Source organism: Coprinopsis cinerea (genome assembly GCF_000182895.1).
Source record: "Coprinopsis cinerea okayama7#130 chromosome 4 map unlocalized cont3.4, whole genome shotgun sequence".
In the NCBI taxonomy this organism is placed as follows: Eukaryota; Fungi; Basidiomycota; class Agaricomycetes; order Agaricales; family Psathyrellaceae; genus Coprinopsis; species Coprinopsis cinerea.
The window spans coordinates 3,491,781-3,513,673 of record NW_003307541.1 but is presented as its reverse complement, the minus strand read 5'-3'; the positions used below and the strand labels follow the sequence as shown (position 1 = coordinate 3,513,673).

Genomic DNA, 21,893 nt, shown 5'->3' with positions numbered 1-21,893 from the left:
GGGGTTTGTGTTGCAACAATGCCATCGGCGAACAAATGTTGGAAGGTACGACGGATCGCGTCTATTCATCGGCATCCCTGGCCTCATCCATCGTCCCTTTTCGATTCCATCATCGTGTACATTGCCATCCCAATCTCGTCTTCTATCATGCACACATGTGGCCCCTCTTCCACCCTCCTTCCCATCCTTCACCGCGCCCACGCATTCCATCTAAGTATCGCTCCGCTCCACGCTGCACACGTTCAACGCATCCACCAAATAGACAACCCATTCGAAATGGAAACCAAATAATCGCAGAACAATATCCTTGGTCTGTTGTGATGCGTAGCGACCAACGACGGGGCTTGGAAGGTCCATAGACAAGTCATCCTCCGTCACTCTCCACCGCCTAACACACGAAATGAGGCTTGGAACCACCATGGCGGCGTGAACAAGCACAACGAGGCGAAAGAGATCGTCCCCCAAATGCACGAAAACAAAGAACCCTATTGTCCTCTGTATGTAAGAAAAAACACTCGCCAAGAACGAGTAGAACAATAGCACTGCTTCGCCTCGTTTCGCCTGGAGGTCGATGATGGTGGTGTTTTCATGACAGGCTGCACGTATTCGACCAAGCGATGGAAGAACGAATCAACGAGGGAGAGAGGGTATGTTCGTCCTCGTCGTAGTCCAGAAGCAAGAACAACTCGCACCCCGGAGATAACACCGTGAGAACCCCCCTCGGCCGGCACACACAATCACGGCCATCAAACCCTTGTCATCATGTATTGGTCGTTGCCGAGTCGACCGTCCAGGGTCCGCCGCCGCGCTCTGGATGTGAGTCGATGCGTTTGGTCGGCAGGGATGGAAGTTGTGCACCGCCTGCTTCCTCCCACTACAACCACCACGACCACTAATTCGAACAGGAGGTCGTACATATTTCTCCAGATTCTACCCTTTTTTTCCGGACAGCTCCTAGGACCTAATTAACCCGCCTCTCCGTACACCATAAACCAACGACGCAGAACAACGCAACTTCAACAAGATGACTGTAGCCCCCGACTCTGCCCAATCGACCGCCCTCCTCGCCCTCCTCGTCTCCCAAATCGAGCAGAACGTCCAGTTCTTGGCTGGGCAGGGGTACATCTCCCAGGAGGACGCGGGTGTGATTCTGGGGAGGTTGCCGAATGCTGAAGGTGCGCATTTAATACCTAGTATCGTATTGCCTTTGGGATTCGAAGCTAATGAGCGACGTGTTGTTGTTTTCATTGTCCCTTGATGTCCGCCTTGACTCCATGACTGGCCCACCATCCATCCATCCCCTCCGACCCGATACTCGTCACCATGAATCCCGCCCGCCCTCTAACCCCAATCCCAACTCCAATCCCAACTCCAACCCCAATACCAATCTCGCAGCAGCATCAACCCACACACCTTCGACGACAACAGCGACGAGGGATCTAAGCTCCAAAACCTCCTCCGCCATCTCGAATTTGGGGAACAAGTTCTCGGGTATGATGAAGCCCGCCGCGCCCAAGGTGCAGCAGGCGAGGGCGTTGTGGGGGTACAACGAGGATGGATCTGTACGTCGACGCCTATTCTTCTGTTTCTGTGAATTCTCCTTCTGGTTCCTCCCTTCCCCCCTTCCCTTCCCTTTTCTCGTTTACCACCGGCTACTTGACCCTTCCAACCTCCGCCTCCACCTCAAGTTCCAGTTCCATTTTCACTTCCGTGTTTCTCGACCCTCATCGAACCAATCTAACTCTCTCTCTCTCTCTCTCTCTCTCTCTCCCCAAACACACGCCACACCCACAGGACCCCAACGACCTCCAATTCTCCGCCGGCGACATAATTGACATCATCGAAGAGACCAACGCCGATTGGTGGAAGGGGAGGTTTAACGGCAAGGAGGGGCTCCTGCCTGCGAACTATGTTGAGAAACTTCGTTCTCCACCACCACCACCACCCGCTCCTGCGCCTGCGCCTCAAGGTACGTGGGGTTTGGGTTTCTTTGATTGGATCGTGATAAGCGGGACCGGACGACGCGATGCTCATGACACTGGGCGACCACAGGTACGGGAAGGCCGTATAAACCCTTCGGCGCGGCGTTCCACGGTGTTGAGCAGCCGCAGCCTCCTCAAGCGCAGTATGGAAACCAACCGCAGTATGGAAGTCAGCCGCCGCCCCCAGGCCAAGGTGCGTCCCTTTTCCTCTATCTCTCCCCCACGAGCGCTGAGCACGAACAACTCGCACTAACCTCCCCCTACTACGAACGATTGCACTAACCTCCCCCTACCACGAACAATCGCACTAACCTCCCCTTACCCCCGCCCACAGGCGTCAACCACGTCGGGTTGCAAGACACAGGCGACCAAGAAGAGAAGAAGAAGGGGTTCGGGAAGTATAAGAGTACGCTGGCGCATTCGGCGGCTGGGGGTGTTGGGTTTGGTGCTGGTGAGTGTTTTATCTGGGTGTTGTTTTCAGTTTAACTTTCAGTTGTTTTCGGTTTCGATGGAGATGGGAGGGGAGCGAGGGGATGAGGTCTGTTTTTTGCGTGGAATTTGGGGGTGGTGGACCGTAGCGTGTTGCACTCTTGTTTTACTCATCTTCATCCTTCGAGGATGCGCGGTCCCTTCTTTCGATGTTGCGCTCTTTCCTTCTGAGTGCCCCCTTTTTTCCGTCCTCCTTCGCCCCGTTATGCATTAAATCATTTATGTTCCATTTTCTTGCCCGGCCTGTGCGGTCTGATGCTAATCCCTGTTTTGTATCGTTTAGGTGCGGCGATTGGAGGTGGACTTGTTCGTGCTATTTTCTGATCTTGCTCGTGGTTACACATTCCTCTCCGTTGGGATTACGCTCTTTGGGTTGTACGACCCGGACACTATTTATCCTCGAGGTTCTCTTGAATGAAAAGAATGGACGGACGAACGGACGGACATATATACTTATGGATGGAGGGATACTCATTGCTTGATATCACCGCCTCTGTCGACTGGCTATATCATGACTCTTTGTGGCTTGCATGTTCGATGGTCCGGTCTCGGAAACGCGAAAAAGCTCGCTTCAGGGAAGGGAAGGGAAGGGAAGGTATGACGTCCACCACTCGTCTCTATCGTTTCTTTAGCTTTTCACTTGGACGTTGTGACTCCATCATCATCTTCATTCAGGTTGCCTATCGCTACAAGGTTATCATCGTCACTCGTACCTCTATTGCTCCTTTATCACCGTCACTTGGCCTTTATTAAAAATTCCTTCATCATGACCATCCTAGGTGTTGACCAACGGTTGCGAGTAAGTAATTGTCTAAACAGCATTTCTTGGCATGGGTTGGGTTCTAACGCCTCGTATATCCGCTAGTGACTTCATGATCATCCCTTCCATGCCACTCAGAGTCTCATGAAAACGCCGGAGGGGGTACGACCGACGAGGACGGGGGAGATCCTGGTGTTCCGCAGAGCTGTCGTGGATTTTTCTATTCCGATCGTGTACTCTATGCGCCTCTGGGGTGGTATTCTCCGTTCGCTCTTCTTCGTTTGCTCTGCTTGGTTGCCCTACTACACGGACTCCATGGCCTCCGTCTCAAGACCAGGACGCTATGAAGAATCAAGATTCTCACTCAGATAGGGGAAGGTTCCGGTGGAGTTTCGAGTTGGAGCTTGGAGTTCTGGAAGTCTGACGTTCGGCGTTCGACGGTCGACACTGCTGTCGAGGTGGCACCCTGGTTCTGTTCTGCTCGCTGCATATCTCCTGTTGGGTGCGTTCTTCCGCTGCGCCTCCCTTGGAAGTCCTCTCGACTTGTTCTTCGCCTCAGTCTCACGGCTCGTTCATCGCCTCTGTCCCAGGCTCGGCTCCAAACGCAGGGGATGCGATGGAATCGTCTTTTTTTCTTTTTCGCCACCTCATGCCACTGGGTGTCGTAGCGGGAAGGGTGGCACTGTCGCACTGCCATGGGGCACGAGTCTGTTTTCAGGCGTTTCTGAGGGAGAGGATTCTCGTTCGTCGTCGCCGTCATCGGTTATCGTCATCGTCGTCATAATGGACTTTCGGCGTCGAATGCGTGTAGCATTTCCTTTCGAAGGGGGTCCGATGAAGATTCGAACGGAATCAACGAATGTACGCTTGAGAAGGGGTTTGCTACTTGCTTGCTTGGGTTCTGGTTCTGGTTCTGGGGTTCTGGGATGACATCCTCGGTTGGGGCTCGTTCTCGATGACATCATCGGTAGACGGTCGTTCTCTCGCGATCGATGACACGGACATCTTCGCGTGCACAGCACTCCTTGGAGGAATTCTAGGTGTATGTAGGTTCTGCATACTTGCATACTGGTGAATACGTCAAGATGTCGATGTTAGTGGCGGGTTGACGTATTCCTCTGGACATGGGACGTATTATTAAACTGGTACGTATTATCAACCTGGCCATGCTACCGATCGAACTCGACATGGTTATGCTTTCTGTTGGTCCTCGGGGTATTACCTTCTCTCCTCTAGTCTGGTTTACGGATTGGGCCGCTACAGGCCCTTGGGATCGCTTTATTCGCTTTGGCCCATGGTGGCCAGTGACCAGCGGGACTGTACATACATGTATTCAGAGAGTTCCCCGCTCTCCGCTCGCCGACGCTTCTCGATTCGATTTGATTCGATCCTCGTTCTCCGAACATTTACATGATTCATGATTCACGCATCTCAACCCTCACCCCTCGCCCTCGTCTTTTCCAATTCCGAGTTCTCTCTCTCTCCTTCTCTCTGTTCTCAGCAACAGCCGCGGTTGCAAACCAACCGACAGACACCTTTTCTCCTTTGACCACTTCGCGAGGTGTACTTCATGCAAGCCTTGGGTACTTCTGGAAAACGCATGCGCGGGTAACTATGGATTTGTGTACGCAGCCGGTGGAACTCGGCTGCGAATCCCTGCGAGTCTACGGGGCTATTTATCAACTCTCGACTCGGAGGCTACCAACAACTCGAGGCCGGATTGACCTCAGGCCTCAAGGGCAACCTCGAAAGTTGGACTAATACGTGGCTCGAATACAGCGTAATGGGTTGGGGCTTCGATCGCAGAAAGCTCTTTTGGAACGAAACCTCCGAGTGGGCTTCGATTTATCGTCTGGATTCGACCTTGGGTGGCTTTGACCCTCGGGTGTGGCTTCGATTATCGTCGGACTTGCGCCTCGAGGGGCTTCTTTTGACACATCCCCCGCCACAAGAGAATTATTCAGGATTTAGACTTGGTTTATAAACCTCACCGTCTTCGAGGTTTTGGTTTTCCCTTGCTTTCCTCGTCCCTCCGCAGGTCACACTCCGCGACCCAACTCAACAAGGACGAAGACGAGAAGCTACTCAGCAAAGATTGTGAATACAATAACCTCGAAAGAAAAAGAAGATGCGCGCGTTTTGTAGGTTGTTGGCGTTGTCCAGTTTGGCGGTTGTCGTTTCCGGTGCGTTCAACCCCCCTCCTTGCTTCCTTCACCTCGTTCCTATTGTCGTCGTTTGCTAACCTCGCTTGACGTGTAGGCGCCGCTGTACCCGCCCCTCCTTCGCCAGGCTCCCCCGCCGCCACCGCAGCCGACACCACCGTCGCCGCCCGGATCGTTCCACCAGCTGAGCGCGGCCAGCCACAGCCCGCCTCTCTCGACGATAGCGGGAATCGACCGCTCTCACCAGCTGAGGCTCTAGGCACCCTCGACGCCGTCCGTACTCTCCGGTCCAACACCGAGCACCCGGACCACGTCGCAGTGGCGAACGCCCTCCGCTCGGCGGGGGCGAAGTTGAAGAGCGGGCCTGGGATTAACGAGACTCCGGGTGTCCTTGGGGGAGGTGGAGGTGTGCAGGGTACGAAGGTTTTGGTAAATGGGAAGGAGGTTAGGAGTGGGAGGAAGGTGTTTGGTGGGAGGGGGAAGGGCGTTGTTCGTCGTGTGAGTAAGAGACAGGCTGACGAGGATGATGGCTTTGAAAGCGATGTCGAAGATGGCCAGGTTGAGGAAGGTGGAGTCGGTGGAGAGGATGCTGTCGAGGGTGATGATACTGATGCTGTTGAAGGGGGCGTCGGCGATGAGGCTGTTGGCGAAGGCGACATCGACGGCGAGGCGGGTGTGGAAGACGATGGCGTTGACACTCCCGAGTCTGTGATCGACGACGACGTCGAAGGGGAAGTCGAGCCTTCCCTCGATGGTGCTGAAGGCGAAGTTAGCGTCTTGGGTGACGAACCTACCGACGATTCTGTCACTACCGGCGCTGGTGACGACGACGCTTCCGAAGACGACACCTCTGAATCCTCTGATGAAGACACCTCCGACGAAGAATCATCCGACGAAGACGACACCTCTGAAGACGACACCTCTGACGATGAGGACGATGAGGACGAGGACGAAGAGTACACCTTCCGCCAGGTCTTCGAAGGCACGGGTACCAACCCCGACGACCGCGACGCCTCGATCCAGGGGACAGCCTACCTCACCTACACCCTCGTCAACAACGCCACGTACAACGTCGAGGAGTGTTTGGCGTTTTGTAGGGGCGTTGAGGGGTGCGGTGAGTCCTCTTCTCTCTCTTCCCTCTATCTCTTTCGTCCTACCCCCTCTCTGCCCGATCCCACACCTCCGAGTCATAACCAATCTCCAACGTCGTAACTAATCTCCGACCCTCGTATCTAGTCTTCGCAAACCTCTACTACGAACTAAACAACCACGGCCTCGACTTCAACCCGCACCTGCCCTCTCACCTCTCATCACCTTCGAACCTCAAGTGCGCGGTCTACGGGGACGTGCACACCGAGGAAGAAAAAACGAATTGGGGAGGTCAGCAGAGTTATCCGTATCCGGCGCCGTTGGTTGTTATTCAGGAGAGTTCGGGGTGGGTGAAGATTAAGGGCGAGGGCGGTGGGGATGGAGGCGATGGTGGTGAGGGAGGTGAAGGGGGAGATGGTGGGGAAGGTGGAGACGGTGGAGATGGAGATGGGTGCGACGAACCTGGTATCGACCCCGTTACCCCTGAAGGGTATGAATTGACGTTTGGACCTGTCGAAGCTGCCAACGACGCCGACGGTGTACGTCTCTCTACTTCTCTACCGTTTCTCTAATTCTCACTCTAACCCCACCCTCTTCCTCCGTCGCCCAACCCAACGACGACGTGTAACGAACGATTTGGCGTGTAGTACATCGGATTCTCCCTCCTGGACAAGTACGACGTCGAAGCGTGCGCTGAGAGGTGCAGCCAGCATGATCCCGATGGACCGGGAGGGGCGTGTCAGTTCTTTAATATTTGGAGGGCGTTGATCGATGGTGTGCCTGCTGGGTATACTTGTGAATTGGCAAGTCCCTTTCCTTCCCCGATCCATCCTTCCTTTGTCGCTCATCCTATAACTAACCCCCCTCTCTCTTGAAAACAGTACACCCTCCCCACAGACGAATCAACCGCCACCTACACCGGGCACACCGACGGAATCAGCATCACCCACTCCAGGGGGTACACCCGCACAAACCACCTAACCGACGGCTCCTTCCAATCCTTCACCTGCCCCTCCTCCTTCTGCTTCCAAGAATCCTACGAACACTGGATCGGGACGTCTTCGAACGGGGGGTACATGGACGCTACGATCTTTTATTACGCGCCGTACGCGAGGAGTGGGAGCGCGGTTGGGTTGTTGGGGAGTGCGACCGGCGCCGACTCCAACCCCGGGACCCTATCTTATGCGCATCCGGTTCGAACGAAGGCTGGTGGGAAGTACCTTATTGCGGTGTGGGTGGATACGACGTTTGGAGGGGAGCAGTACGCTGAGAAGGCGTATCTCGAGGTACTCTGGAATGGGGAGGTGGTTAAGCGGGTGGAGCCGGGGTATGTCAAGTGGGGCTATGTGTGGGTTGAGGTTGAGGCGCTTGGGTTTGGGGTTAAGGGCCCTGGGGATCGGTTGCAGCTGAGGGGAGGGCGGGCGCCGAGTTGGGTTTTCGTTGATGATGTTGCTGTTTGGTATGTTGGGTGAGGAGGGTGAGGGTGGTGGTGGTGGTGGTGGTTATCGGTCACTTGTTGTCTAGCTGTCGCTTTTTTGGACTGTTACATTGAGTTTTGGCATCCGTCGTCTTTCATCGCCTTTTTTGTATCCATCGTCGTCCTACACCCTTTCGTATCCATCGTCCTCCCCTTGACTTTTCGCGTCCATCATCTTTCCTCGACCCCCTCGTATCCATCGTCTTCGCGTTTTTGCTATCATGTCCCCTCGCTTTCCGTGTGCCCTTAGCTCTCGTAAAATCCTGTTAGCCTTCGTGAATCTTCAATCCTGAACTTGTCTTCTGAAATTCAAATTTATGGTGTTAATTGTGTACTGCGCCAAGTATATTCATCGATGAGACGTTGAGGGTACATCATGATGAAACGCTACTGTGACCATCTTATTCTTCTTTCATTACTCGCCGTACTCTAGGAGCGGGAATTCGGGTCCCCTCGCGCGAGGACAGCCTCATTGACACTCCTCCCTCCTCCCGAGGTTCCTCAGGCAACGGCATTAACAGTGGCCCATCCAACCATCCAGCTCTCACCGCCTCCTCCTTCCCCCTCTTCTTTTGGTACCGCTCAACGAGGTAGCGCACGCTGAGGAAGAGGGTGAGGAAGACGATGGTGCGCCCAGCATTGCTTGGCGGGAGAAGCGGATGCCTTTTGTTGGGAGTTTGTCTTGTGTTGGGAGGTTGCCTTGTGTTGGGGGTTTGTCTGGTGTATCCGGGTTGGATCATGGATGGTTGAGAGCCGGTGGCATGGAATGAGGCATGGGCGGAGAGAGATGTAAATGTGAAAGGGAGCGAGTAAGTCCGCTCAGGCCGCCCGGGAGCACTGGCATTCTGACATCGAGTTTAGCGGACCCGGACCTCCGATTCAGAGTCGTCGTCCTGTGAGGGTCGCGGCAAGTCCTTGGAGCAGTGGCAAGTCCTTAATGTCGGGTGAGGATGCAAGTTGAAACTGTCGATGTTGTAGTGGTAGGTAGTCGATGCAAGTTAAGAATGGCGATGTTGTATACTAAACTATCGAGGGATCTTCGGCGCTGCATGCTTGATAAAGAGGGCGATCATGATCCATGATCAATCAGAGCGGGGCACTTGCGTGGGAGGGGAATAAGCGCCCAGTCTCGGGATTCTGAATCAGAACTCGTATGGGACTGCGGGGGTAGGCATTAATATCACTGAACTGATAGGACTATATTGGGCATCGAGAGAAGAACATAAACAATACGAGTCGTACATTGGGAAGAAATGAAGCGAAGCTGAGGCTACTGGCACACTCTGTGTACTACCAGTCTTTACACAATGCATGCAATTTTTTACAAAGGGAAATCAACACAGTCGGGAGCCATTCCCAGGCAAGAAAAGACTAAAAATAAAATGCAAGAAATCGAAACATTTTAACCAGACGTGTCAGCAGCAACACTGTGCTATCTATCTTCTTTCCAATTCAACTGCTTCTTTGGTCTTCTGACACTGGTTCTTACTACTAGTCGGTCTCCTCATCCAAAAAGATGGTGAGAGGATCGAGCGGCCATTCCCAATTGAGGGGAAAATCGATACTGGCCTGGCCGAAGCCTACCGGCTCCGATTCGCCTTCAGATTCGTCGGGTGGGCTCTGTACTACATCGGGTAGACCAGGCTGGAGATAGTCCGTATCCGGGATGACCAACTCATCATCGTCTTCAGGTGTTTCTTCCAAACTAACCGAAGCGATTCCTTCAAGAATGCCGCCAGACTCGCGGAAGAGTTGGGAGACGCCGTACGAACCGCGGCCAGACAGGGTGAGCGCCTTCAACTGAGAAGAGTCCATGTTGCGGATATACTCGGTGAGTGCCTCGTAGACGTTCATATCCCGCTCCGGGTCGTCAGAGATTGTAAACTCGCAGAGATGGGCGGTAATGTGTAGGTGGAGCGAGGTGAGGGTGGGACACTTGATATGTGGGACTCTGAGCCACTCGCCGAGTGTCCGGAGACTGGAGCGCAGATAAAGCGTCGTGATCCTCTCCAGCTGAATCGTTCCACTGGGCTGTTGGCCGGCGCCCTGAGGTCGTGGAGAAACGAGGCGATGGAGCGTGATCTTGAGAGTTCGGAGAGACTCCATGCTGTTGAAGAGAGCGACGTGCTCTGGGCTTAGAGCTAACCCTTCAAGAACATCGAGTTCGGTAAGAGACGACACGGCGAACCGATCTTCAGTTATCCAGGGCTCCAAAGATGGGACGACCAATTGTCGGGATAGAGGTCGCGTTGCGAAGGTTGTCGATCGCGAGCTCAAGTTGGCGCTGTTGGTTTTTGCCTCTGGTGCCGTCTTTGTAGATTTTCATGCTGGGATCTCTGTAAGGTAGGCCCTTGAAGGAGCGAAGGTTGGTGAACTTGTCGAGGGGGAGGTGGCGCATCATCCCAAAGAAGGTGATCGAGCACACGTTAAACTCGAGGGACTTGATACGGGACGCGTATGTGTTGATGGCAGCTTCGATACCAGCAAACGAGTCTTTGCGCGGGGGAAAGTAGTTGCGGTCATAACTTTGACGCAGGCCGCAGAGGCAACCGCTGTCCCCATAGCGAACAAAAGCACTATCGCCTTCTTCGAAAGGACTGAGTGGCACGGCGTTGATACGGAGCGACAGAAGACGCGAGTTCCCAGCGCGACTGAACCAAGCTACGATCTTTTCCGCGAACTTGTTGAGGTGAAGGACGCTCGATCGACGCCCATTATTGTCGACCTTGAACGTCTCGATCGTGAGCGAGGTCCAAAGATCGTGGATTCTGAAGCAAGCGGTGCGCCATGCGTGGCAGACTTTGCGAATGGCGAGGAAGGTCGCGCGACCTTGAGCGTCCATGATGGGTAAAGCGAACGCGAAGATCGTCGCCATGATTTCGAGTGAGAGTGTGGCTGCCACCGCTGTGTTGTTGGGTCGGCGCGAGGCCGTTTGCTTCCGTTGAGCTGAGGGTTTTTTGGTTCTGCGTTTCGCCATTCTTTCACCTAGTGGTGTGGGTAACTGTTAGGCAACGCTCGTTTGAAGAGACCAACAACGCGATGAGGACGTACTCTAGGATTGGCCTTCGTGGTCGAGATTGATTACCGATGTATACCGATTACAGGGCGGTGGGATTGATGATTTGGTTGGTGTGGATGCGTCGTAAAAGAGACAGATGGTTGTGGTTGCGTTTCAAGTTGTGTTGGAGTCGCTCAAGCACGTGGTGGGTGAATTTAAGAGAGCGGTGGTCTGTCCATTGTCCGTCGTCGTCGAGTTGGGACATTTAACTGATGCCATCACTCTCTCCATCAATTTACCTCAATGCCGGTCACATGCCGTGGCGGGAGCTTCACCATTGCCGGCAAGTTTCGCCTAGCAAGGCTCGTTTGGATGTTAACTAAGGCCTCTAGCTAACCCTAAACCATCTACGATTATGTTTCACTTTCAAGCCTGCCTCATGGCTCCGTGGCCAGCGATAGCCTGTACCTCAGCTTGATGTGTCAATCGAATGCGGTGTCTTCGAAGTCCGGGATCGCAGAGTGAACCCCATGACTCGATTGTCCTGACTCCTGAACAGAGATGTCGTGTTAGTTGTATTCTCAGGGTTTACCAAGATATCTTACCCAGATGACAACTGTTCCTGGTTCAAAGCTTGCGCAATTGCTCGAACATGGAAGTCCGCTCCTTCGGTCATATGATTGAACAAAAAGCCTGGACAGAGCGCGCTCGGCACCGTGTGTTGTCTCTGTGAGGCAGAGTTGTTCGTACCAAGTAACACTCTCTACAGTTCACTTTGGTTCGAGTTGTCGGTAGTTTACCTACACACGACTTTAAGTTCATGCTTGATATTGTTATGACGCACGAGTTATGACATACGATTTCCCAGTTTTACACGCCAACTTGCAGTCTTGTGCACCAAGTTCGGATTTCTTCACGTTCGCCCTTGTTTCGAAGTTCGGGAGCTTGGTGAGTAGTAGTGTCAATGCAAATGAAATGTCGGCGACTCTATGTTTTGAATGAAGGTTAGCCACCGACAGTGTCTTTGTCCTCGAACGGGCATTTTAACCGTCCGAGTGCCACTCAGATGTCGGTTGCTCAATGGATGCTTCGTAATCCTTAGACTCAGTGGCGATGAAATCGGTCCTCAACAATAATTGGTTCGACTACAGAGATTCATTGACGGGTTCTACCTGTCCTATCTCATATCGTCTTGTCTTCCTTCATTACCATTTGAAAAACGCTCACAAGTTCCAACCACTGTTCGACGCGGCTGGCGACCGGCACTTGGTCAAATTGATGGAAAATCAGAGAATAAGTGATCGCATCAGTCAAAAGTCCCAACTCGACGACGACGGACAATGGACGCACCACCATTCTCTTAAATTCAACCACCACGCGCTTGATCGACTCCAACACAACTTGAACCGCAACCACAACCATCTATATCTTATAAGACGCGTCCACGACAACCAAATCATCATTCGACCGCCTGAAATTGCTGTACATTGGCATTCAATATTCAATCGCGACTACTAGCCTGAAGTCCAATCTCCTAGAGTACGTCCACATCGCGTTGACAGCAGCTACGAGAAAGGTCCTCTAATACTTACGCTTCGATAGGTTGCAGAATGACTAAACGTAGAACCAAACACCTCTCAGCTCAAAGGAAACAAATGGCCTCGCGCCGAAAGGGATTGGAACTCTCGACCAATAGCACAGCGCTGGCAGCCACACTCCCCCTCGAAATCATGGCGATGATCTTCGCCTTCGCTTTGCCCACAGTCATGGATTTTAAAGGCCGCGCAGCTTTCCTCGTCATTCGTCAAGTTTGTCGCTCCTGGCGCTCCGCCTGTTTCAACATCCCTGAGCTTTGGACGTCGCTCTCCGTCGAGACCTCCGACCCTACCGCCCTCTACCGCGACCTACAATGCCTCATTCCCCTTGAAAAACTCGGGAGCAAGATTATATCTTGGTTCAGCCACTCTGGGAGCTCGCGTCCTCTGTCGCTTCGTATCAGCACGGTGTACCATTGCCACGAAGAGGGTCTTGTGATTGCCCCTCATAAATGTTTCTGTGACCTTAGATGTGACCGGACCAGCTTCCCACCACACAAAGGCTCGCTTGCTGGCATTGAAGCTGCTCTAAATGCATACGCGTCCCGTATTGAGTCCCTCGATTTCAACCTGTGCGAGTTTGCCTTCTACGGGATGATGCGCCACCTCCAGCTCGACAAGTTCACCATCCTCCGCTCATTCAGAGGTCCCCCGAAGCTCCTCACTTCTGAGAAATTCAACGAACAGATTAAAGGAGAAAAAGAACAACGACAACTGGAACTCGCACTCGCCAATCTGCGCAACATCCCCTCTCTCCAAAAACTGACAGTCCCATCCCTGAAACCATGGCTCACCGACGATCGAATCCTCACGTCGTCCCTTACCGAGCTCGAGCTGAAGAACATGGAGGTGCTACTTCCCGCTGACATCGCCTTGATCAACAAGATGGAGTCACTGCGAACGCTCTTCATCAGGTTCCATGACGCTTTCAGTCACGGTGACACCGCCGACGAAAACAGTGATCCGGACACGGCTGGCATCCATTTGGAGAGGATCACCACGCTCCGCCTGCACTCCAGACTGGAGACTCTCGGAATTTCGCTCCAAGAGCCGCACCTCAGGTGTCCCTCCATGAGGTCGCTTCATCTTCACATTGGCGGACGGTACTGTGTATTTGGTTTTGAAAGCCCTTACCTGGATAAGGTGGTTTATGAGGCATTAGTCGAGTATCTGGAACAGCTCGACTCTCCGTTGGAAGAGCTCATCATCTCTGGATACGGCTCGTACGGTGTCTCCCAACACCTCCGTCAGTCCAACGTCCTTGCTGGCATCCGTTCTGTGACCTTGGAGGCATGCACCTGCAACTGGTGTTGACAGTTGTCAACGTTGAACGCCGATAGAGCCCTTTCATATGTAATTGCTCCTATTGTACTCTCTCTCCCCCAATTCTCCATTGTAACATTCCATTTACCTCACTGCCATATAACGCTTTCTCGAGATACTTGGCCAATTTTACTACTACTCGCCTTCGATGTAAATAAGATCTGCTATCAATGCCTGAATTCATAAACCCGTCATCTGTGTACTAGCATCAACTCATTGAAGTCGGTTCAAACTCCCTTTGTGATGCCCCCATAGGATTACTTGTTAAACTTACAAGTCACATCGTGATGGTGTGCGTATTTCTGGGTAGAAGGGATTCACGACAGCTAGTCCCGAGAATACGGCCCACGAAAAGGACAAACCTGGTTGTTCAAAAGGCGAGGGTGAACCTCCCTTGGCAGTGTAGCTACCGCCTTGATTGGCAGGGGAAAACTGAGGTGATCAATGATATGAGGTTAGCTAGAGGCCTTAATTAAACGGCACTCACAAGGGCTCGTTGAGACTCGCCGGCCATTATCATGAACCCCCAGGGTGCTCTCGGAGGGACCCCCTATAAAACTCCACCAGCCCAGTAATCTAGGTGTGGTGCTCTCGGCTTCAATTAGGCGCAGGGACACCAGTGTTGAGAGATGTCGAAACGTTGGTTACGAGTCCGTTAGGAGTCGTTTCTATGCGGCTCGAAAACGAGACTTCATTTAGGCCTTAATTTCGAGGTTTTGATGGACATTTTTGATCGCTTCTTTTCATCTTCCCTTTCATTTCGTTTTCATTTCAGGTTTCAGTTCGCGGTATTTTTATTTTGATTGCCCCTTTTTGCTTTTTGATTCACTTTTGATTGCCCCTTTCTGCCTTTGATTCATTTTGTTTTCGTTTGAAGTTTCAGTTCGTGTTCTTTTGATCGAGTCTTTTGACTTTTACTCTCTTGATGTTTTTTTAATTGATTCGATCATTTGATTGATTGATGTCTCCTCCGTCTCCATTGGTTGCACTGCGCTCGTGTTGGGAGGTGTGTGTCGCTCGGTTTTTCGTTTTTTGTCTTTTATTTTTACTTGGGGCAAATAGGCTCGTATTGTCGTGGTTTTTGCTTGTCGCTTTGTGCACCCTTGGCCTCCTTCGTTTGTTATTTTCTGTTGTCTTTCCTTTTTCCTCGCGATGGTTTCGCGTTGCCGTGTTTTCCGCTTAGGATACACTCGTCGCACTCGTACGCTTATGGCTTGGATACGTGCGGGCACTAACGCGATCATGTTCGTAACGTAGGTATGTACAAATTGGGCGTAGACTATTTATTCTTTATCACGACTATGATGTGTTGCGTAGTCCGTTATGCCAATAGAATGACATCCTCTTCCCTAAGTGCTCTGCCGAATTCGCGTCGGGCTTCCGTTTCTTCCGCGAATGTCTGGTATCGAACTGCGCCGGGAGGAAAGCCCTGCAAGTACTTGGCCGCTGTTTCCCTGTTTATTTTTTGTTGTTAGTTCGTCGTCTGTGTATAGCCGTTTGGTTCGGAAGTTGTTAGTACTCGCCATCCTTTGAATATCCCCACTTCTCTCCCTTTCGTGATGCAGTACCATGTTTCGGCCGCGCTGCGAACTACATTGTTCCCTTTGCAGAATGCGCAGACGAATACCATCTTCTTCCAGTCGACGTCCTGTTGCGGCGGAGCGACATTCTCTTGGTTGCAGGGCGGTTCAACGTGGTGCTCGGCTGGGAAGCTGCGCAACCTCTTTCCGAGTTCTGTTGTGCCCGTCGGTTAGTGCGTCTTTTGTGTGTTTAGGGCTTACCCGTCATTGGCCCGATCATTGTCGTGGGCGAGTTGGCGTCCCCCATGTCTGGTTCGGGTTCTTCGTCTGAGAATTCGGTTTTCCACTCTCGCTGGTGGTGAAGGGCGTCACCGATGGACTGGATTGTGTCCTCCGTCCATTCTCGAATGTCGGGGTAGCTATCCGGAGTCCCTGAGCCGGTTCCCATTGTGCGATCCGGTTCTTCTTTGACTCGTTCGATGCTTTCGGGTGGACCGGCGTCGGTGGGGGTCTCAATCTTTGCTCCTAATTGCTGGAGGAGCGCAACCAGTTGCCTGCCAGTTATTCTAATTGTGGTTTTCTTGAGTGCGGGATCGTTCATTGTCGTCGGCGTCGATGGTTTGGTAGACTCCGAGGGTTGGATACAAGGAAAGAGAGGAGGCGTGGAAGCGACCCAGTCGACTCTCTTAGTAGCGCTGCCTCTTTATACTTCGGCTGTGTTTGTCCAGGCCGCGAGTTTGTGGGTATTTAGTGCTCGTCAAGCTCTTTTTGGTTTTGGGTTTTTCGCTCCGATCATCCGTGCGTCGTTGTTTGACTTGCGCTTCGTGTCGATCCTCGATCCTCGGGCCTCGGGTTTGCGCTCGCGTGGTCCTTTCTTCTTTGCTTCCGGGTTGCCGTTTGATCGGGTGCTCGGATCGTGCCTGTCGCTGTGTCTGGGTAAACGGCGGGGACGAGTTCGACTCGTGTTGTGGGCGATTGGCCTCTATCGGACGTGAGGAGTTTCATTTTTCAATTTTTCTTTTGTCTATTACATTTACGTGTATCGGCAAAGTTTGGCTTTCTAGGTGAACACTGCGTAATGACGCCCCTTCCCCTGTCAGTGCCGTGAATGTTGAACGACGAGCTGCTGCGGAACTCACGGATCGACTGGCCGTGCTTGCTTCGGACGACGCCCAGTATTATGCATTCCCGTCCGTCGCATCTCTTGCTGGATGCTAGGTTCCACTCGATGAAAGGTAGGTCGACTCCTTGTCCCTTCCACTCTGGAAAGTTCAAGTATATCACTCCCTCGTCCATGGTGGTGCGATTCGTGTGCGGACAGTACGACCATTCTTTGCACGTGTGTCGGCGTGCTGCTTTCCATCTGTTGGATACCTCTTTGTCTTTCAAACTCCACACTGTCGCCAGCCCCCTTTCCGCGTATTTCTTCCATATCGCTTGCACGTGTGGAAGAGGTCCTCTTTCGGTTCTTTCGGCGATCCCGGAGCTGTTATATACGCTGATTGATCTACAGGTTAGCTCTCCGTATGTAGACACCACACCCTGGTAGGTGATGGCGTTCATAAGTGCAGTGGAGTGGAAGGCGAGTATTGCTGTCCAAGGTTCGTACAAGGTTTCCATTACGTTGATTTGTTGGCCTGTTTGCGTGTTTGTCATGTAGGTGCTGGATAGGACTCCTTTCGAGGCGAGGATGTATCTGGAGTGCGCGATTCCTTTGGCTCTACCGATTTCCTGGGTGACTTCTTGGTACCTTGTATCCCGTGCGAGCTCTTCGATGATATCGTTCTTGCTGTGGGTTGATACGTATATGTCGATGTTGTTGGGCTCTATACTACCCGGTATGACGACCGCGAGAGCAGCGGAACCGGATACCAGTGCTGAGTGTCTTTTCATCATATTGAGGGTCTTTGTGGTATCTAGTCCGAAACTGGAGAACAGCGAGGAAACCCGTTTATGCAGTTCCAATTCAGCCTCCTCCCTGTTTTGGTCGACCCGGTGGAGGTTGATCAATTGGTTTAAGTCCATGTGTGACGTCGTTTCAAGCCTGATTTCGGGAGGGAGATCGGTCCATTTAACTGCGCGTTATTGGAAGTCAGCGGTGGTCGGTGTGTTCTGGGCGGCCAGCCGCTTACACGGAGTATTGAGCTCGGCTCTTCCTGGATGCTTTGAACCGCTTGGCGTGATCATCTCTTTGGTCCGATGTTTCTTTTTTTTTCTTTTCTTTCTCTTGTGTTGGTCCTGCGTCTGGTAGACGAAGGAAGTACTGAGCACGACATTATTGAAGGCTTATATATCGCATCTCCACCCTGGGTACAGCACATTCTTACCTTTTTTGGTTACCGTGTTGCTCTTTGCATCCTCCCTTAACGGTCTTGCCGGATGGAGTACTCCTCTTCCGTGATATGGACGGATGTGCGCGCCGATTGCCTCTATAAAATTGCTTTAATTGTTTTTCTAACGGCTGCTCTCTCTGCGTTCTGTCCCTGTTCCCTGGCTGCGAATCGCTCGTTTCTCTCGCTCCTTGTGACGTCGCTCCTTGCGAGTTGCCGTCATTCTCGTGGGTGATTTCGTGGCCCTAGATGTATGGTCCCCTGCCGTTCTTTCCTTTTGTTCTTTCCTTTTGTTGAGGTCGAGCATCACGGCAGCACCGCCGAAGGTGCGTTCCGCCTCGCGGGCTATAGCGGTTACGGGTTCGTAAGTTGTCCCTCCGCGTCCATCTGATGCACTCCTTTCCGCCTTTATTTTTGCGCGGATATCTTCGTTCTATCGAGTGAGGTGGTTTCGATCCATCTCCTCGTTCGTGCCGGTCTGCGTTACGTTTATCTGGTGTGCCTACAATTACCACCTTGGTGAACGGATCGTTTTGCTAATAGGGTTCGTTGGTGCGCAGTATTGCTGCTTTGGTCTAAAATGAATTATTAATCGCTTATTAACGTGGCATTTGCTTATCTGTATCTGCCGCGACGTGTGTTATCCGCTTGTTCCTTTTTGCCACTGCGAATATGGGCTGCGGGGTTTACTGCGTTCCATTGTCTAATTTCCGCGTTGAAGTTAACTGGATAAGTGCTTACTAATGTGACACTTGCTTATTTATCCGTGCCAGCGATGCAGTGTGTCGCCCGCCTGTTCCTTCTTGCTACATCTGGGTTGCACCGTGTTCCAGTGCTGCGTTCCTTCGTACCGACGTTGCTGCTGCGTGGTGCGAGCTCTCGTCCGACGTCATCGTGATCTGCTGTCCACTTTCCTTCTTTGTCGATTACCCTTATTGCTCTCGGAGTTGTTGCTGGAAAATCGTGGCTGCTTCTCCCGTTTGTAGCTCTCCTGTCTTCCGCTTCTGCCGTTTTCAGGTGTCCTTGCTGCGGTGTCTCCCGAGTTGCCGCCACTGCGTCGCGTTCTGACTCGGCGAGACTGGAAATCGAATCCTCTGGTTTTGCCGCGCATGAAGCTCGGTTTCTAGATGGGATGGTACTCTGCGTTGTCTCGTTTCTGATAATGGCGCTTCGGTTTGTCTTCTGTGAGTTTCCCATTGCCCCTTTGTTATTATTATTATTATTATTATTATTTTCTTTTTTTCCTCCCTTTTTCTTTTGTGGCTTGTCTGCGTCCGGATAGAGCTCCTGTATTTAAAAAGCTCGCACTCGATCGTTTTCTCCCTCCCTCCTAACCCCCCTCTCTCCCTCAATGACATCTGACCAGACGTCTTCGCTCGTTGCATCATGTCTTCCTTCTCATTATCCGACCTTCCCTCGACCGCCCTCCGGCGTGCAGCGTCCCTCGCGGATGACGGCGATTCCCTCGGAGATATGGCTGTCTGTCGTCCGTTTGATGTTTGAAAGCGAGGAATTCGTGTCTCTGGCGTGTTTCGCCGCCACGTCCAAGTTCGGCGCCGCCATCGCTCAGCCGTTCCTTTACAGGGACGTGGTTATACGGCGAAGCAACAATCGTAATCGCAAACGCGCGGAAATTGAAAGGCGCAAAGTAGTCCTGCTGGCACTGCTCCAGCGACGCCCAGTGCTGAAAACCTACATCCGATCCATCTTCATCCATTCATCCTGCCGTGACACTTGGTGGTTGACCAACGAAACGATGATTGCGCTGGTCTCCTACTTGTTTCGCAGGGACGACACCTTCGCGACCAACTTGACCAGCGTTTCTGTCGTCGGACACGGGCGAACTGGTCTTGACGGTCGCCTTTTCCACACAACCATTTTCGCATCGCTTCCCCCGACTGTCCTTTCAGTTACCCTCTCCAACATTCGCTTCTTATCTCCTCGCGTGTTTTACGCATTATCGCATGTTTCCCAGCTTCGGTTCACCAATGTCTTCTGCCACGCCATCGGATGTCGCACCGTATCCAGTCTTGTTCAGGCGGTTCCTCCTGCTCCCGTTGGGAGGCGTCCAGTCGTCCGGCATTTGGAGTACTCGCGGCAGGTGGTTCAGGCGGATACGTACTATGGTAGCCCTTGCGAGGTGGTCGGACAGTACGTTCAATTGGGTCAGCTCGTGGAGGGCAGTTTTCGCACCGATCACGCCGATGACTACAGTATGCTGTTTGCTGTCCTGCAGCAGGCTGCTGGTAGCCTTCGTGTTCTGACTTTGGACGTGACGGGTATTACCATTGATCGTACGTTATATCTTGTTTTTACTTTTTATTTTTAATTTTTTTAATTTTTTACCTTCGCCTGACTCGTTTGACTCCCTAGGTTATTTTCGCCAATACCCTCGTTCCACCCAATTTCCTGCGCTCCACGCGCTCACGGATCTCGCCCTGGTCGTCACTTACTCCAGCGATCACCCTGTTCGGGAGCATCCTTGGAAGGGGCTTGTCTTCGCCTTGAATTCGTTGAATACGCCGTTGTTGGAGCGCTTGATAGTCCGCATCGTTTACAGGAGCTACTGGAAGGTGGATTTCATGCGATTCCTCGCAGCGTCATCCGACTGGGAGGTTTTGGACAGCGCGCTTCGAGCTCGGATGCACATCTTCCCGAGTCTCCGGATCGCTTTGGAATTTCGCAACTTCGGGCGTTCGCAGACTATGCTCTGGGGCCAAGGAGAGCGTGCCCGAGCCTTCTTGATTCACCAGTACATCCAGACCTCCAGGAATGTCGGCGAACTTCGGTACGGGGTGTTGACGTTGTCCCAGATCGCGCGCATGCTTCCTTCTCTTTTTTCAATGCCGTCTGCTCGGTCGCGGATCGATTTTTCGTGGACCTAGCTTGTTGCTTGTCGTTTTGATATCCGGCTAAATACGTTGCTTGGTAGCGAGGAATAGGGAATGTGAAGGAGTAATAGATGCACTTGTCGTTCCAGCGCCTCTCTTGTGTTGTGATTGCCCTTTCTGTTTAGCGTTTCGATGCCCGCGTTCGGTTGTATACCCGATTCCGGCTCGTTGTCGCCGGTTTCGCGTTACGGTCTATAGTCCCTTGGTTTCCGTATTACAGTGTATTGTCGATCTCGACTTTTACCCAGTCTTGACTTTATTGGTGTCCCTTGATCCGCGTGTGGACTGTCTTGTTCGAACCGTGGTCGTCGACTAGAAGGACTTGTTTCACTATTTAAGCGGGGGTGCGTTCTTGCTGTTCTGTGTCTCCTTTGCTACTATTTCGCCATGTCTGGTTCTGGTTCCCTCGCGCGGTGCGAAGACGGGGTCCCGACCTCCTCGCATTTGACGGATAGTGAATCGTCCATGGTGCCCGCCTTTTCAGTCGCTGTGGACGCAGTGGATGGTGCGCTGCCTTATTTTGGTTTCTCCGCTGTGCGCCGTCGACCTGTGCTCTGGCTTTTAGGACCGACGTCGCTCGTGGCCGAGGCTGCTGAATTGCGGGCTATCATCCGCCATTTGAATGAGGAATTGGATATAGTTGAACAAGGTAATCCGATGCCGTCTCTTTCATCTTTTTCTTCTGTGAACGTTTGCTGCTTGGATAGTCGTGCTCATACTTTTAAACTTAGATAGCAAGGTCTTGTACGACTTGTTGGCGATTGCAGTGCATTTGTTTCGCCAGGTCGAAGATGCCGCTTTAGAAGAGCGGGACCCTGACCAGGACGAAGACTTATCGAATCATTGGATACTCGCGAGCGTTGTATTCTCGCTTTATAAGGACAGATTTCAATCAGCCTACGGAGGTGCAGGCACCACCTTACAGGCTCTGTACAGCCGGGTTTTGGACGGTATGAATGCCGGCGGCGGCGTTGCAAATTAGAGGCCATGTATCAGTCGTGTTTCGGTCTCAATACGAATAGCCTATTTAGCCATGGATCGGTGTTGGACTCCTCGCCTTCACACTGGTTGCTATATATATTCTCTATTATATGTCTCCCTCCCACCGGCAGTAAGAAGGTGGTAGTACGGATCTTTCAGCAAGTGGCGCCGTGTCCCATCGATCCTTGATAGGTCCATCCCACATACAGTCTAGGATCGTCTGTGGTTTCGCGTAGAATGGCTTGCAGCTCTGTCACGGCTTCGTGAGCCGGTTTGCTGGGATCACACACGGCGTG

The 21,893-nt window shown here is 52.4% G+C and overlaps 10 protein-coding genes across 10 annotated transcripts; 6 read left to right on the top strand and 4 right to left on the bottom strand.

Moving 5' to 3' along the window:
- Positions 1 to 18: 18 nt before the first annotated feature.
- Positions 19 to 969, top strand: CC1G_14525 (hypothetical protein; the record flags this gene model as incomplete). The annotated part of the gene is made up of 4 exons (XM_002911477.1): positions 19 to 45; positions 406 to 497; positions 596 to 647; positions 928 to 969. 4 exons carry the CDS (start codon positions 19 to 21, stop codon positions 967 to 969), a joined length of 213 nt encoding a protein of 70 aa, XP_002911523.1.
- A 55-nt stretch (positions 970 to 1,024) lies between these two features.
- On the top strand, positions 1,025 to 2,519 carry CC1G_04161 (hypothetical protein; the record flags this gene model as incomplete). Its single annotated transcript, XM_001836796.2, has 6 exons — positions 1,025 to 1,142; positions 1,195 to 1,562; positions 1,795 to 1,969; positions 2,053 to 2,175; positions 2,317 to 2,433; positions 2,476 to 2,519. The coding sequence occupies 6 exons, from the start codon at positions 1,025 to 1,027 to the stop codon at positions 2,517 to 2,519; spliced, it is 945 nt and encodes a 314-aa protein (XP_001836848.2).
- Positions 2,520 to 5,359: 2,840 nt separating this feature from the next.
- On the top strand, positions 5,360 to 8,296 carry CC1G_04160 (hypothetical protein; the record flags this gene model as incomplete). The annotated part of the gene is made up of 4 exons (XM_001836795.2): positions 5,360 to 5,414; positions 5,491 to 6,507; positions 6,630 to 7,021; positions 7,364 to 8,296. 4 exons carry the CDS (start codon positions 5,360 to 5,362, stop codon positions 7,952 to 7,954), a joined length of 2,055 nt encoding a protein of 684 aa, XP_001836847.1. The 3' UTR covers positions 7,955 to 8,296.
- A 1,154-nt stretch (positions 8,297 to 9,450) lies between these two features.
- Positions 9,451 to 10,065, bottom strand: CC1G_14524 (hypothetical protein; the record flags this gene model as incomplete). The annotated part of the gene is made up of 1 exon (XM_002911476.1): positions 9,451 to 10,065. The coding sequence occupies one exon, from the start codon at positions 10,063 to 10,065 to the stop codon at positions 9,451 to 9,453; it is 615 nt and encodes a 204-aa protein (XP_002911522.1).
- Positions 10,066 to 10,153: 88 nt separating this feature from the next.
- On the bottom strand, positions 10,154 to 10,936 carry CC1G_14523 (hypothetical protein; the record flags this gene model as incomplete). The annotated part of the gene is made up of 1 exon (XM_002911475.1): positions 10,154 to 10,936. The coding sequence occupies one exon, from the start codon at positions 10,934 to 10,936 to the stop codon at positions 10,154 to 10,156; it is 783 nt and encodes a 260-aa protein (XP_002911521.1).
- Positions 10,937 to 12,612: 1,676 nt separating this feature from the next.
- On the top strand, positions 12,613 to 13,866 carry CC1G_04158 (hypothetical protein; the record flags this gene model as incomplete). Its single annotated transcript, XM_001836793.2, has 1 exon — positions 12,613 to 13,866. One exon carries the CDS (start codon positions 12,613 to 12,615, stop codon positions 13,864 to 13,866), a length of 1,254 nt encoding a protein of 417 aa, XP_001836845.2.
- A 1,330-nt stretch (positions 13,867 to 15,196) lies between these two features.
- On the bottom strand, positions 15,197 to 15,996 carry CC1G_04156 (hypothetical protein; the record flags this gene model as incomplete). Its single annotated transcript, XM_001836791.2, has 3 exons — positions 15,197 to 15,329; positions 15,444 to 15,609; positions 15,657 to 15,996. 3 exons carry the CDS (start codon positions 15,994 to 15,996, stop codon positions 15,197 to 15,199), a joined length of 639 nt encoding a protein of 212 aa, XP_001836843.2.
- Positions 15,997 to 16,455: 459 nt separating this feature from the next.
- CC1G_14522 (hypothetical protein) lies at positions 16,456 to 18,922 on the bottom strand (the record flags this gene model as incomplete). The annotated part of the gene is made up of 8 exons (XM_002911474.1): positions 16,456 to 16,466; positions 16,535 to 16,881; positions 17,005 to 17,373; positions 17,528 to 17,639; positions 17,723 to 17,824; positions 17,924 to 18,070; positions 18,232 to 18,300; positions 18,577 to 18,922. 8 exons carry the CDS (start codon positions 18,920 to 18,922, stop codon positions 16,456 to 16,458), a joined length of 1,503 nt encoding a protein of 500 aa, XP_002911520.1.
- A 154-nt stretch (positions 18,923 to 19,076) lies between these two features.
- On the top strand, positions 19,077 to 20,610 carry CC1G_04155 (hypothetical protein; the record flags this gene model as incomplete). The annotated part of the gene is made up of 2 exons (XM_001836790.2): positions 19,077 to 20,019; positions 20,099 to 20,610. The coding sequence occupies 2 exons, from the start codon at positions 19,077 to 19,079 to the stop codon at positions 20,608 to 20,610; spliced, it is 1,455 nt and encodes a 484-aa protein (XP_001836842.2).
- Positions 20,611 to 21,003: 393 nt separating this feature from the next.
- CC1G_04154 (hypothetical protein) lies at positions 21,004 to 21,598 on the top strand (the record flags this gene model as incomplete). Its single annotated transcript, XM_001836789.2, has 3 exons — positions 21,004 to 21,121; positions 21,182 to 21,265; positions 21,348 to 21,598. 3 exons carry the CDS (start codon positions 21,004 to 21,006, stop codon positions 21,596 to 21,598), a joined length of 453 nt encoding a protein of 150 aa, XP_001836841.2.
- Positions 21,599 to 21,893: the final 295 nt, after the last annotated feature.